Below are 16,637 nucleotides of genomic sequence, written 5' to 3'. Positions count from 1 at the left end.
GCCACAGCGGTGAGAGGCCCGTGTACCGCAAAAAAAAAAAATTAAAAAATAAAAATAAATATATATCTATATATATATATATCTATATATATATATATATTTTTTTTCAATCCATGGTTGGTTGAATCTACAGATGTGGAACCCACAGGTACGGAGGGCCAATTGTATTCACTCTCATATTCCTCTAAATCTCCAGGCAGCCTGGGTAGTCTAATTTTTTAAATTATTTTTTAAAATCATGGTAAAATATACATAATATAAAATTTACCATTTTAACTCTTTTTAAGTGTACAGTTCAGTGTCATAAAGTACATTTGTATACTCTCATTGTTAAGTCACGGAGATTTCGCTAAAAAATGCTTATTACTTTATAACTCCCACTTCCAGAGGCTAGGGGCTAGGAGAGTCGGAATAGGATTCAACACTTTATTCCAATTAGTGACCTTCTCCTAGAGGGAAATCAAGTCCAAAGGAGCTTTTGCTTTCAGTTTCCTAAAGGAGGATGGTTCAGAAGGACACATGATTATCCAGGGTTTTCCATCATGCTTTGTAGCCATCATGTTCTACAAAGAAGTGAGTGTAGCCTGCTTGCTGCCTCTTGATCCAGAGTCAGCCACGCTTCCCACTTTTCAGAAAAATTACAGTCTAGGACCATTTCTATCTTATGACTGACAAATCAAACAGAATACTGAAAACAGGCTGATTTTCCTATCTTAAAAAATTGCATTTTTCCACCTAAGTAATTATAGGGGGTTAGCAAGAGCCTCTTTAAAACAACCATTTGGTGCTTTGTGCTAATAACGCTCTGCCCATGAGTGTGGCTTTAATGAGTGGACTAGAATTAAGAGGTCAGAAGATGGGAGTGGCTTTGCTAAATACTAAGTGACATTGAGCACTGTAGGTAAAACATCCAGGTAAAGGATATCACCTTTTTTTGAGCTTCTTCTTTTCCCTTGAAACAAACTGGAAAACAGGAGCTAAAATGTCTGCAGTTCACTGGGCTTTTGTAATTACAAAAGGGTGTTCGTATTCCCAAATTATTTCAGCATTTGACTTTCAAGATCAGAAATCACAACCCAGTGAAGTGCTAGAAGCCAACGCCTGCCTTTTTCTTCACCACATGCCAGCATCTAGCACAGAGCTTGCTCCATAGCAGGTGCTCAACAAAATTTTACGAAATAAATGAATGAATGAACGAATTCATCATTTGTTTCTGACCTAGAGCTTTGTGAAATATGTAGCCTGACAGCGTGCGCTACAGATCAGTTAAGAATCTCACCTTCACCTACAGACATAAACTAATCTTTTATGCCACAGGAAGCATGATTTCTCAGGGCAAGAACTCTACAGAAAGACCACACTTGACAAGCCAAAATTACAGTGCAAGGGCTGGCAACTTGATAATAAGGAAGAAAAGGCCCAGATTTCTAGGGCCTAGAACTCTTGGCATATGCTTTTAGATACCTTGTGTTAATTTTCTTTAGCTACATTAGTGTCACACTGAATCACGATTTCCCAACCTTGGCACTACGGACATTTGGGGCCAAATAATTCTTTGTCATCATAACTATCCTGTGCATTGTAGAATGTTTAACAGCATCCCTGGCCTCTACCCACTAGGTGCCAGTAGCACTTTCCCAAAGTTGTGACAACCAACAGTGTCTTCAGATATTGCCAAATAACCCCTCAGGTACAAAACTGTCCACAGTTGAGAATCACTGCTCTAGACTGACACTATTTTCATGACAGCTGTACACATTGCTGACATGGGTTTGGGAACTCCTGACTCTCTTTATCTACACTGGCTCTTTACCATGCACCTGACCCTTTGCTTCTATTCTGAAGCAGAAACATTTTTTAAAAATTTCAAGTGTATTGACTTCTCTGTTAAAACTTTAAAGACTCTTTTTCTTTTTTTTGACGTGGACCACTTTTTTTAAAAGTCTTTATTGAATTTGTTACAATACTGCTCCTGTTTTTTTATTTTATTTTATTTTATTTTATTTATTTATTTTTTTTGCGGTACGCAGGCCTCTCACTGTTGTGGCCTCTCCCATTGCGGAGCACAGGCTCCGGACGCACAGGCTCAGCGGCCATGGCTCACGGGCCCAGCTGCTCCGCGGCATGTGGGATCTTCCCAGACCGGGGCACGAACCCGTGTCCCCTGCATCGGCAGGCGGACTCTCAACCACTGCGCCACCAGGGAAGCCCACTGCTCCTGTTTTATGTTTTGGTTTTTTGGCCATGAGGCATGTGGGGTCTTAGCTCCCCGACCAGAGATCGAACTCGCACCCCCTGCGTTGGAAGGCGATATCTTAACCACTGGACCACCAGGTAAGTCCCAAAGACTCTTTTTCTGTTCAACTCCTCTATTATTTCAAGTTGTACAATGAAGTGATGTGGTAGAAACCAGTGCCAGGCACGCTTTTCTCTGGGTCTTTTCAGCCTAAATGTCCCACCTTTGCCCCTGGGAATGGAACACAGTTTAGTCAAATGGGGAAAAAAGATCATTGTAGTGATATTTCTCTGGACAATGCATAGAATTCCTGAAAGGAAACTATTTTGGACAAGAAGGATTTAAAGCCTGGATGAAGATGGCTTGTGGTAGAAGTCGCCATGCAATTAGTGGGGTTGAATGAAACCCAGGATCACAGCATTGGTGGTGCTGTTTTCCTTTACCTAAAGATGTTTAAGGTGAGTGGTGCAGGTAAAGTCAGTCAGCTCACATGTCCTTCTGACCCAATTTTGCAAAGAATCTTTCTAGCCTGAACTACCTGATACTTACAGTGGGCAGGTCCACGTCTCTACAATTGGGCCACCAAGGCTTTCTCCACCCCCCTGCTTCCACTTGGATAAATGAGCAAATTGCTCATCCTGGGATGATCTGGGCTGTTCAGCATGAGGTGAGTGTGCGTCCTAGTCACGACTCTTCCCTTACAAGCTGTGTGACATTAGACAAATCCCTTCAATGTCTGACTCTTCAGCTTTTCATTGGTAAAATAAGTATATCAATAATGACTGCGATCATATTCCCACAGGACTGCTGTGAGAACAAAATGAAACAGCAAATGTAGACAGTTCCTTAGAATGCTAAAAATGCTCTGCAAAACATTCCTGATATTATTGTGGGAGGGTTTTAATTGAATTGTCATATCACCTCTAAGGCTTTTCAGAACCCTTATGGCCCTGTAAATCGTAACGCCAGCCATGTGCACCGAAGCACAATGCCAGGGAGGATGACGATGTACAGGGTGGGGATCCCGTGGCAGGAGAGCAAGGTTTGCTCTGAAACAGTCTGTATCTGCGTTCTACATGAATCTGTTGTTTTCAGAAGGGGCAGTATAATATCATGCACGTGTGTAGACTCAGGAGCCAGACCACCTGGATTTAAATCCTGATTCTGTCACTCACTAGCTCTTAGTGACTTAGTCACTTAACCAAGCTCCTTAGCCTCCTGTGCCTCAGTCTCCTCATCTGCAAAATGAGGGTAATGACAGTGCATACCTCAGAGGTTTGTTGTGAGAGGGAAAGGAGAGAATGTACGGATCATGTAGTGGTTGAGAGAGAATTCCTGGGTTCAAAACTCAGCTACTCTGCTGCTCAGCCAAGCAAGCTACTTACCTTACTTTCTCCATTCAAAAAAATGGGATAGTATTAGTACCTACCTGAGAGGGTTGTTTCACACGTTGATGAAGTGCTTAGAGAGTGACTGGCACATGGTAAGCCCTCAATAAACACTGCTAACGTGATTAACAGAACATGATACACACGGATACGTGTTAGCAGTTATTATGTACCATCGTTATTATTGTTATTATTCTAATTACCACTCTGAGTCCTGGCTAGACCACTCATGGACAATTTAATGACACTCTGTATGTAGCCCAAGCTATAGGCTTTGGAGCAGTCATAAAATCCCGTGTCCCTGGACAAATTCCATTCCCTGGGTATGACAAGCTCACTTGTCACCAGCAGGAAGATGGAACCATGCCTCATTAGGGAAGCACTGTAGGATGGAGAAGCCAGCAAGATGCCTACGGATGCACAGCGAGGCACTCAAAGCAAACTGGCACCCAGCTCAACTCTCCATCCAGAAGAAGCCACTTTCTTCCCTGTCGGCTTAGATCTCAGCTCTTCCTGAACTCTTTCAAATGGGGCAACCTCGGCAGAAGTCAGAGGCACTTACTGGCATCAAGACGGCAGAAGAGCCCGGCATTGTAGGGTTGGGCAGGGTCCCTGGCATGGAGGCTGGCATGGGCTGTCTCTGTCTGTTGTGAAGGTGGAGCAGAGAAGATAGAGAGCCTGGGACAGGCCTGGGAACAAAAAAAAAAGAAAAAACAGCAAACATTATTCTCAATGCCCTGATCAGGGGATTCACTGCCTGTTTCCCATGTCCAGAGCCAGCGGGGACAACACCATTACATGAGCAGCAGATCAGATCCCCTGATGGGAGCCACATAATTAAGGATATTAGGGAAATAATAACAAATGAAATACAAGCCTGGCTTCCTTTGCCACTTCCTAGTTAATACATCAAATTCCAGTTCATTTCCTGACCTCTGTTATCTAACTGATATTCAATAGACAACAAGCCGGTAAATCTCCTACAACCCTTGCTTCTCAGGAAAGGGACCTGGCGGTGAAATCCAGTGTGTTTACTCTGAAGCCTCTGCCCTCTGGAGGACCTTAGAGCCTGAGATCTGTGTACATTTGTTTTATCCACACTCTCTCACACCTCTGCCTGGAAGCCTGCCTGGCTTTGCTCTGAATATACTTTCACTATCTGGATTTGTAGAGCCAACTTCATTCATAATTTCCCAATAGAAATCCATTTTGACTTTTTCACAATTCTCTACTTTGAGTGGAAAAAAACCCCCAACAAAGCCAGGTCACAAACCAAAGTAGCTAGATTATGGTTCACAGCAATGCAACGAGCCTTTCTCAAGGGGAGTCTGGAGCCCAGCCCCCAATTACCAATTCCTCATTTCATAATAGCTCGAGGTGTTAGGCTGCTTGACAGAAACTGATTTCGGCCTGACCTGCAGGACTTGGGTAAGCATTCCTTGGGGGAGTACACAGTTCTTTTGCTTCAATTTGCCAGAAAAAAATTTAAGGGTCTTAAATTGATTTAATGAGCCAGGGAATATGGGACTGAGGGAAAAAGGGAATCATTTGTGTTTATTAAAAATGGCAAACAAGTGACCTCCTTGGCTAGATTCTCAATCTCCTGATGCTCTTGCTCTGGGGAGCTGTATAAATGTCAAACCATTGAAGTAAAGACTTAACAACAAACAAATAAAACTAAACAAACAAATAAACAAACACCCTTCAGGACCTGTAAATCTTCCATGTTAAACCATCTTATCCTGAATGCCGTGACAGAAACTTGTGCTTCCCAAATTAATGTATTTTCTAAAAAAAAAAAAAAAAAAAAAAAAAAAAAAATCCCTCATGCTAAGCGCTGGGTAAGGATTGCAGAGAGATGTTCTCTGCAGGCCAACGCCTTCCTGTGTTTCAGGGAAGGGTAGCATGAAGAGCCTCTTCTTTGGAGCTCATTTGCCTCCCATGGGTGACTCATGGAGCCTAAACTGGGGAAAAGAATGCCAAGATATTCTTCCTTCACATTGCTGTTACGATTCCAAAGAAGATTAAGTTTTCTGTTCTTTTCGCCTGAAAGGTCCCTTGGAAACATAGCTTGCTATCAGAGTCACACACATCATAGAAGGATGAGTCCTAGATTTATATGTTTAGGAAGTTGTATATATGAAAATATTAAAAAAATATAAAACCTTTACACAGAGTTTATGGAGATGTACACAAATTACAACCAGTTCTATTAATAGAATGTGTGTGAGTGGTTACATAGATAGGCTAATATAAGAAGCTTGTAACAATGAAATGAGTGTTTTCAGAAAAGCAAATGAAGTACTATGGGTATTTCTTGGCATGTACCCTTGGGACCTCTGGAGTATGGATGAACAGTAAGGATTAGTAAAGTTTTTGAAGGCCCTTCAGCTTTTACAATTCTAGGAAATCGCTGGTTTCAACTGCTCCAAAATTCTGTAGTTGTAATGTCACTGGATCTTAAAGTCTATGTCATTCAGAGGTGAAGAGCTCAGTCAGAGAGGTATAAAATGCTGTTCAGTCATCAGACATTTGCTTTGTATTCTCTAGTCTTAATGTTTTGTTTGGGACCTTTGCTGAAAAGAAAATAGCTATATATCAAAGTACAGAATATTTAATAATGGTCAGTTCCTCTAAGTACAAGATTAATAATCTGAACTCCCCACTTTCATAATGAGACCCTACAGATAGTTAATTATCCATCCATCCATTCATCTAAAGATATCCACATAGATAGACAGAGACAGACATCTATACATACATGCATGCATATAGATACTGTTATAGGAAAGACAACTAAAAATATTTGATTATGTTGATGTGCGGTATCATCCTCATAAACAAGGGCAACACATTATCATCATTTACATTTTGTTCCCAACATATTAATGATAACCTTGGTTATCAGTTTTTATTGATGGGCTATTTTTTAAAAAAGAAATCAATTAAACAACTTAATGGTGATGTAAATGAAGACGCAAAAGTAATTAAATTTAAAACAAGTTTTCGTTCTTCCCCAAACTGTGGAAAACTCCCAGTTGTACAGAATAATTGGGGAATATTATGTTTCATTTAATTCAATGTTCTTATTAGGTCAGTTATTTCCACACCATGCATAGGTCTCCTAAATTTTAAAATATCAAGTATTCCCTCACTAATTAAGAAAATCCTTCAGGGTACTGGGTTCCCTTGGGATTATAATAATAATTATTAATGATACCAATCAGGCCAATTAGCAACGTATACTTGGAGGGGAAAATGGTTATTACAGCATGCTGTATGTTTGAATTCTGAATAATTTTGAATTATTGTTTTACCCAGATTCTGTAAATAATTTCCCCAACTCCACTTGCAAAACCAGTGGAGTTTTCTAGGCTTTTGCTTAGGTTTTTAAAACTACAAAAACTGCAAAAACAAAAATCTATGGCTACCCATCACTAGATATACAAAGGACTAGAATGGGGTTATTATGTAGCTTGGCCTGAGAAATAATCATTTGTCCAGAATATTCAGACCATTGAAGCAAGAATGGTATTGGAATACTTGCATTAATTGTCTAATTCCCTTTGTGCATGTAGAAATAATAATTATTTAATACATTGCATAAAATTTTTTATATTGCACTTATACATTGCTTCATATTTTTCTAAATATGTTCACCTTCATGTGACTTGAAACAATGCAATGTGGTAGGTAGGTCCTATTACTCCCATTTTACTTAGGAGGAAGCTGAATTCAGAGACATTTAAATTTGCCCAAGGTCATACGGGTCATGAAAAGAAGTAGGACTTATTCTCAACTTGCAATATAGGGCTGCCCCCATCCCAACTTGATGGCTCCCATAACTAAGTTATTATTGATTTTTTTATACTAAAATAAATCCACGGTCCATTTCCTTTGATATTCACACTGCTCCCTGGACTTACCAATGAAGTCGTAAAATTCTGCAATACTGCCTACATGAGAAGTCACTGATCCATGTGAAATTATGTTTTCTTCCTTTAAAAAAAAAACAAACTTCCCAAACAACACATCAGCTAGGCTCTGAAAATAAGATGGCAAATTGCAGTAAAGTTGTGAAAACAAAGACCCAACAGTCTCTCTCTAGTGCAGGCTTGTTGCCATGAGTTAATTCCAGACTTTGAGCGAGCCGAGCCTCCTTTTTAATAACCATATGCCTCTAGGTAAAGTATTTCTACTAAAAATTATTGAGGCACGGAACAAGGTAAGATGTGTGAGCTCATATTGGATTGTTCAATTATGAAACTGAGTCCCATAGCATTAAGGGTTTTCCAACTTGACAGATTATTCCTCTTTATACACTTGTATAAACATACTGCTTACAGCTGAAATCTATGTAAGCTTTTCTTTCAATTACGATGTCAGGGATGACAGACTGTGTTTTCACCGCCCTTAACAGAATGATAGGTACCACAGCGAGAGATTTCATGTCCTTGTTTTTCCCTCCAAAGGATGTTATCCAATCTAGGGGTGTCAGTAAAGATGCCTGCTGGTCTTCCTTGCCCTTGGGCAAGCCCAACTATCTTTAAGGAGCCAAGAGCCAGTGCTTTTGTTTGCAAGATCTCAGGAGGATCATGGCAGACTGCTCTTCTTTCCCAGGTCTTCACCAGATCCGTGACCTCCTGGGATTGCTTATTAAACTCTAAAGACAGGCAGATAGGCCAGGTATGTGGACAAAGGGAAGAGGCGAATGATGAAAAAAAAATTAGGTTGGAAAATTGGAAGATCAATATTAGCATCAAAATCAGACCACAGCCATCTAAGAAATCTTGAGCAGATAAAAAAATAACAACAAAAGAACTTGGTGTTGGGGGGGCAGGGGACAGACTGAAAAAAAGCTTGAAAAGCAAGAAAATGGCAGGAAGAGTGGGCAAGCAGCAGGGGATCCAGATGCCATTGCTAGAGTTTCTGACTCTGGAGAAGAAACTTCCTTAGCTTTTAGGCTCTCCATCTCATCATCTGTTTAGTGAATGGATCAGGCTACAGGCCCTTGAAACTCTCAAATTCAGATTCTAGGGCTCGAACTGAAAATGAGATGTTCTTAACCTAGTGAGACTATATGTTTCATTATGACAAGGGTATTCTTTTTTTTTTTTTTTTTTTGCGGTACGCGGGCCTCTCACTGTTGTGGCCTCTCCCGTTGCGGAGCACAGGCTCCAGACGCGCAGGCTCAGCGGCCATGGCTCACGGGCCCAGCAGCTCCGCGGCATGTGGGATCTTCCCGGACCGGGGCACGAACCCGCGTCCCCTGCATTGGCAGTCGGACTCTCAACCACTGCGCCACCAGGGAAGCCCAACAAGGGTATTCTTTACTGCTCACTGGTGCGTCCACAGCCCTTAACCTGGCACCTGGCACATAGGAGGGGGTCAGTGTGTCTCTCTTAAGTGACATTGTGCTGGTACAGCACCTAGTTCTTAAATTCCAAATAGAAGGTGTCCCCAAAAAGTAAGAGAAATTGCTTAAAAACGGACCCAATCCATTCTACGGGGCCCACACTTCAGTCTCATTTAAATGTAACATGATCTCACACACAGACTAGAGAAACCTTGTTGACTGCTATCTTTGTATTTGCTTATGAGAAGAAAGATGTGCTTCCTTTGGACCTTCTTAAACGAAGTGTTGTGGCCTAATTTAGCAAACTAGTCTCTGTCTGGGATGGGGAGACTGAAGAGTTGAAGAGGTGAATACAAAACTCTTAAGTCTTAAGAGGAGGCAGTTTGTAATGAGAAATGCTTATTTACTCTTTCTTCTCCTAAGTGGGATTTTTAAATTCCTATTTTTGTAAAGAAAGCAAATCGCCAGGATAATCAAGCAGAATGTGAAATGGAAAGACAGCATAGTTAATTTCTTCCCTGTAGTACTAACTACATTGTAAAGTCGGGTAGTGAAGAACGTGGGCTCAGGAGCTGGTCTGCCAAATTGGAATCTCAGCTCTGCCACTGATTAGCTGTGAAACCTCGGGCAGAGTTACTTGGTCTCTGTGCCTCCGCTTCCTCCAGAGTAAAATGAGGTGATAGAGAGATTTACCTCAGGGCATTAGGAGTTATCACATATTAAATATATTGAACATGCTTAATAAAATTAGTTGTGATTGTTTTTGTTATTATTATTCTGAAACATTGACCAAACATCAGATTAATTACTATACTTCAATCAAGAAACTGTGGGGCTTCCCTGGTGGCGCGGTGGTTGAGAGTCCGCCTGCCGATGCAGGGGACACGGGTTCGTGCCCCGGTCTGGGGAAGATCCCACATGCCGCAGAGCGGCTGGGCCTGTGAGCCGTGGCCGCTGAGCCTGCGCGTCTGGAGCCTGTGCTCCGCAACGGGAGAGGCCACAACAGTGAGAGGCCCGCGTACCGCAAAAAAAAAAAAAAAGAAAAAAAGAAACTGTGGCTTAAGGCTGGGATCTTTTTTTTTTTTTCTTTTTGTGGGATCTTAGTTCCCCGACCAGGGATTGAAGCCAGGCCCATGGCAGTGAAAGCGCTGAGTAAGGCTGGGATCTTAAAGAACATCAACCCTTAGCTTTAATTGAAGAACTACAATCTAACAAATATAAAAGAATCCAAAACTCCTAGCATATATATTTCTTTTAAAACCCATCAACTTTAGAATCCCAAAACTTTCTATGGAGGCAAATGGATTCCTCCCACCAACAATTTTACAGAATTGCAAAATGACTTCACAGTATTTCTCAGAAAGGATCCTTGAAAATATTTCCTCAAAATGGAACCAAACTAGTTCCCCAGAGATCAGTCCTCAGTCTCTTGTTTTTCCTGAAAACAATGACAAAAATCCAACTGAAGCAATAACTGGGAAAACAAGAAAGCTATCTGGCCCACATTCTAAAAGACATCATATTACTTGTATCTTTTAGAATGAGCTCATGCTCTGTACCAGGTCTCATGGCCAAGCTCCTGAAGTTGAATGGCAAATACTGTATTTCCTCTTTTAACAAATGAGGAATTTGAAAGTAGAAATTCTACTATGAAGTAGAAATAGCTTGAGAAAAGGCACAAAAATATCAGCAGAATTCAATTGAAATATGTATTTTTCCCTTTCAAAGCTTCCTCAGGCTCAAGGGAGGACCTCTGATAAAGGTCGGGAATCTCCTTGAAAGAACTGTCCACCCCTCATCCCAGTTTTCCTTTGGTGACATAGACCTCTGGGTGTCCAGGAAGAGAATTTTGCCTTAGTATCTGCATCCTATCCTCTACCCAGCCCCTAGCCCCTATCTGGTCCCGAAAGGCTAGTAAAATAGCCAATGCAAAATGGCAAATGCTTTAGCTCATCAGCAATACCAGTAAGCCCATATCCTTGTGATAGAACTCAACATGGCTCCACGGCCCTGACCCATCTGGCCCCTCACTGCCTTCCCAGCTCACGGCCCTGGGCTACACACACCTGCCATAATGACTTTCTTCCAGCTTTATGAAAGCGCCATCTTCCTTCCTGCCACAGACCCTTGACGTAAGTAATCCTACAACCTTCTCTGGGCAATCACACCAGGATGGGGCCCTTTTTGGCATGCTCTCAGGCACCCTGTACTTTTCCCTAGTAGTACTTATCACCATTTATTCAATCAATCATCAAAAAACCAATGAAGCACCTAATACGTGTTGGGCTCTATACACTTTTATTTCAGAGGGGAAAACCTATTCGGCAAATTAGGTCACTTGCATAATAATTCATTTACAAATGTTCAACTGGTGACAATAGGATGATAAGCAAAATAGATATGTTTCATGGCTTCTTGGAGTTTACCATCTTTGCTTCCCAATTATAATTCATTAATAATTGTGAGTGATTTTTAAAAATGCCTTGCTCCCAACTAGACAATACACTTCATAAGTCCGAGATTGTGTCTGCTTTGTTCACCAAGGCAGATACTTCTGAAACTTAAGAAAGCACATGATACCTAATAGGTGCTGGGGTTTTTTAATAAATTTATTTATTTTATTATTTTTATTTTATTTATTTTGTTGGCTGCAGTAGGTCTTCGTTTCTGCACGCAGACTTTTCTCTGGTTGCGGTGAGCAGGGGCTACTCTTCATTGCGGTGCGCGGGCTTCTCGTTGCGGTGTGAGGGCTTTTCATTGTGGTGGCTTCTCTTGTTGCGGAGCACAGGCTCTAGGCACGCGGGCTTCAGTAGCTGTGGCACGTGAGCTCAGCAGTTGTGTCTCATGGGCTCTAGAGTGCAGGCTCAGTAGTTGTGGCGCACAGGCTTAGTTGCTCCATGATACGTGGGATCTTCCTGGACCAGGGCTCGAACCCGTGTCCCCTGCATCGGCAGGCAGATTCTTAACCACTGAGCCAACAGAGAAGCCCCTAATAGGTGTTTAATAATTACTTCTTGAATTAAGAAAGCACAGTTTTCAAGGATCTCTTCGACTAGCAATGAACATGGCAAGAACAGTGTTCAATAAATTCTCCTAACTAACGAGAACTTGATTTACAAGTCGTTAAGTGAAACTAATGTACATTAACAGCCTAACATAACCCAATTCTGTTCTTGAAAAGCGTAACTGGTTACCTCCAAGGTAATCCGTACTTTTTATCAGTGCCCCTTAGATTAAACTCAAGCTCTCAGATGAGTTCTAGACCCATTTATTTTTGCATGAATTAAATTAATTTCCATTTGAAATTATATTTTGGGCATTTCATAAGAAAAGGCTATGAATAATTCAGGAACACTCATCTCTCTCTAATCTATATAATGTTTTAAAAATTGGATGCCTGCCCTGCGATAAGGCTGCACTTTATAATGTTCAGAGCTCTGAACTCAGAGGTACCAGTGACACCCACACCACGGTCAACTAAACATATCTGCTTTGCACTGATTTACCGATATTGACAAGAACACTTCTGTAATCATTATCACCAGGGATGTCAGAAATTAAATTTACCATGAAAAATAAATTTGGGCCTCTTTTTAAAAAATCAGTTTTGTATTACTGCTGTTTTTATCTTATAGATGTAATATCTGATATCTTGGAAATGTAACTTCTTTTTCTTTCAATGAAAGCCTGACTGCAAGAGGGCCAATGGTAGTAATAAAACGTCATACAGCTAACAGAGCTGCATCCTGCTGGAGCCTTTGCTGGGTTTTATAGCATATATGCTGCATCTACTCAGGCAGAGAAGATGTTTACTAGTGCTTTCAAATGTTTTAAACAGAGAGAGTAGTAATAGAAGGGGAGATGCGAATTTATGGCCATTCTGTTGAGACTAGTAAATCAATCTTTTTTTTCTTCTTTAATGACTGACTTCTGCACCATTAATCTGAATTAGTCATGCAGTCAGCTTGATTCACTTAAGTTAACCAAAAACACTTTTGGATTGGTTTCTGATGCACTATTGTCGAAAAAAATTCAATTTCAAAATCTGATATTTTTTCTCCTTGTAAAGAGCTAAAGCCTCTTTATAAAGACCCTTTATAAAAGACCCTAAATGCCTGAACAGTTTGGCTTTAGCCATGGGTCAGACTTAAAGACATGAAGAGATGGCTTTTCAGTTAGCCAATAACTTCTCAGTTGTATCAATTATTTATAAAGTACACTTGGAAAAGGCAAGTAAATGCAGTTCAAAAGACATAGAATAAAAGATGATTTTGAATGCAAGCTCAAATAAATGATATATATCTATTTGGCTGGCTAGGGGCAAATTTCTTCTCCACAGAAACACATCTCTAAGTAAAATGTCTTCCTGTTTGTGAGTTGTTAATAAGCTTCTTCCTTGCTTCCTAAGGACAAATAAGTAGCACTCTGATTATGAGCCTTGTCATTTACATGTGACTGCTGCTTGCATTCATTCACCATAAATGAATAATTCATGAAAACCTTCACTAACACATTTGCCTGGATATTCTGTAGAGGCAGAGAGCTCCCTGCACACTTACAGACATCCCCTTCCCCCAGCTCTAAGTCAGCAATTCGGTTTTGATTTCTTCTGGACTCTCAGCTTGTCGGTTACCATATTTGAATGGTAATTTGTGGTGGAATCCACACCCAGCACAATCCCCCAATACCTATGTTCCAAATGGACTGCTTTTTTTTTTTTTTTTGCCGCTGAATGATGGAGGCTCCCAGCTGCAAAAGACTTCAGCCAGCAAAAAGAGAAGAACTCTTGAAAGGATCATCTGGGCAACCTTTACTCATCCTTGCATTTTGCAAGGCTCCCCACTAGGTCACCCTCACTAATGTCTTTATCTAACCTCTTCTTGGATCGAGAGGCACGGTCTCTTAGGCAGTTTTCAAATACCTCTCCCGGGAGACCAAATTTATGACAGGTCCCACACAGCCACTTCCCAGGATGATTTCAGCTCTTTAGCAGGAGGTGATAGGAATGATTAGCTCCACAGGTATACTGGCAGGAGAGGGGATGTGCCAACGAAGTAGGAGCAGCTTTGGGCAGCTGAGATGACATGCACAGACTCTGCAACCTTAGCCTGCTAAAAGCCTGATTTCTCAAGTTCTGTTCTTAATGATAAGGTAACTGAAATAAATGCTCAAGGGTAACTTGTTCTCCAGGGAAACACAGACAAGGAAAGAGACACTCCTAAGGCTTGGTAATCTCCTCACTAGGTTACATCCTAACAGACAGCTGCAAATTCTAAACCAAGGCTGTAACCAAATAACCAAAATACATAGGATGGGGTGTGAGGGGTTGGCAGGGGGAGGCAGAAGGGGAAGGTATGGAGGACTTGGAAAAGGCTCCAAAGAAGCACTGAAAAATACTAAAAGGCCAGAAGGGAAGACCTAAATGGAAAAGTGAAAGGAACAAGAAGACTGGGAGATGACGATACAATCTTCAAATTTCCAAATGACTATATTCAGAGAATGGTGACCAGTTACTTTCAAACCCAACTGAAGCAGAGTAATAACAATAACAAAACAGCAGCACATGGGATTTAACTTAGAAGACGGAATATTTGCCGAGAATGAATAGTGTAAAACAATTAAATGGCTTACTGAGGTTTTGGAATTTCCTCTTATTAGGCTCTTAAAAAATAGATTCGTCCCCGTCTGGCAGGGTTTGTAGGGAGGAGGTGGAAGAACTGGAAGCCCTCTCATGGTCCTAAAGTAGGTCTATTATTTTCACTTATTCCAGTCAGAGTGGCTGACAGAAATGATAGAGAGGATGCTGGCTGCCATCATTAACCAGTAAATCGAATAAAGCAGCCTTGTGCTGCTGACAAGGCACAGGCTTTGAGTCGCCTGCTGGCCCCACCACGGACCACAAGTGTGCGCTCTGCACAAATCATTTAACTTCTCTGTTTTCTCATAGGCAAAAAGAGGGCTATCGTCACCACTTCATAGGTGTGGCAGGAGGATGATCTGATAATCATACATGAGATAATATTCTGTGTGTGCTTGGCCCTTGGAGGATGATCAATGTATATTCTATTCAAGAAATGATTCATCTATTTCAGAACATAAAAATCATTGCTAGTGTCATTTTAAAATACAGACTAAAGCTATATTCTCCTAAATTTCAGGGTGAAGTGGTTTGGGGAAAAGACTCAGAACATCCAGCCTCTCTGAGGGATCTGAATGTCTTTTCCAATACTGGGAGTCCTGGTGTATCCTGGCATATTATCTTTTTGGAGAAACCTGCTGATTTCTTCAGTCCAGGCTAGTCTCTGCTACGTGCTCTCATAGCAGGTCCCAGTGTCTCCCTTAGACTGGAGGGAGAGTATCACAGGGCACTGAGCTCAGCACACAACAGGAGCCTTATAAAGGTTTGTTGAATGACTTAATGAGGTTACCTCACTGTACATGGTGTTTCACTTCCTGGCAGCAGTACCCCCATGACACACCCATGACAGGCCTCTATTTTAAAAATCAGATGACTTGAAACTCCATCTTGAAGGGACAGTCAACTTATCACTGACTTGAGCAAGGGGGACTGGGGCAGGGGTGGAGTTTCTAGGAAACTCGTGTGTCCTTCTTGTGCAAACTTTCCCAGGCTTCCTTTCAAGTTCTCCCACTTTGTAGCACTTATCATGAAGCTAAATTGCTATTAGTCTGAAACACTTAATAAAATAGTAGCAATAAAGTTCATAATAATGATACTTGGCATTTACTTTGCACTTTGCATCCAAGGATCTCAAAGGGCTTTGCAACGAGGCTTTTGCTATTTTCAAAGCTACACATGGGCTGGACACACAAGCAAAGAAGCCACTGAGTTATAGCTTCCCTTTGGACAGAGTTGGTTCTATCATTAGGCTCAGAGATTGAGATTGTGACCATACTATGTGCATAAACACACCCACTACACACAAACACCCACAGACATCAGACATCTACATGTTAAAAGGCAAAAGTGATATAAAGACTTTCGGTCCCAAGCATGCTTTTGTCTGCATTAGCTGGGTCAAACCCTGGAACGCAGGTCTGCGTTTTGGTAGACTTGTTTTATTGTGATATTTCTTTCAACCCCCCTTCTCAGTGTATTTATAAAAACAATTGGAACATCTGTGTCTGTTCTTTAAAGGCATGGAAGTTTTAAAGGGCTTATTTTTCCTTTAAGTTCATTCTGAAGGATATTTTGTTTAGGCTTAAATGATTAGTTAAAAGCCACACAGGGGTTTATGTACAAAGCATCTCTTCTAAGGCACTTTTCCCTTCCCTGGTGGCCTTGCGTTTTGCCAAAGAGAGTGACTTGCTCAGTTTCCCATATTATTCCCCAGACAGTCCTATTCCTACTCCCAAACAAGTGTGGTATTTGGGGTTTCAAGTTTAAATGTAATTTGGTATCATTTCAGATGTCTTCCTACAGCTTAATAAACATCTTCCCCAGAGGGACATGGGTCTGATTTTAATTTGTGGTAGAGTTATGGTCACAGTAAATGTCAATTTTAGCTATCGACAGTAAGCCCCTACTAGAAATAGAAATAGAAAGTGACTGTCAGTGCATTTAAAGGACACGTGCCACATTATGCTTGCTCATAGGAGTTCACTGTTCCCCAAGAAATCCCTTCACTGATCTGTGACG

General features: G+C 41.2%; 1 protein-coding gene across 2 annotated transcripts in view; it reads right to left on the bottom strand.

Moving 5' to 3' along the window:
* The window catches only part of CREB5 (cAMP responsive element binding protein 5), a gene marked incomplete at its 5' end in the record, with an annotated part of 330,757 nt that overhangs the window by 98,666 nt on the left and 215,454 nt on the right, over positions 1–16,637 (bottom strand). For both annotated transcript variants that reach the window (XM_079711137.1, XM_079711136.1), the window contains one exon: positions 4,187–4,313. In XM_079711137.1, coding sequence (XP_079567263.1) covers positions 4,187–4,313 — 127 coding nt within the window. The remainder of the gene's footprint in view (positions 1–4,186; positions 4,314–16,637) is intronic.

The sequence above is a fragment of the Hyperoodon ampullatus genome, assembly GCF_949752795.1.
Source record: "Hyperoodon ampullatus genome assembly, chromosome: 9".
In the NCBI taxonomy this organism is placed as follows: domain Eukaryota; kingdom Metazoa; phylum Chordata; class Mammalia; order Artiodactyla; family Ziphiidae; genus Hyperoodon; species Hyperoodon ampullatus.
Note: the sequence above shows the minus strand (reverse complement) of the source record. Positions and strands in the feature narration are given on the sequence as shown.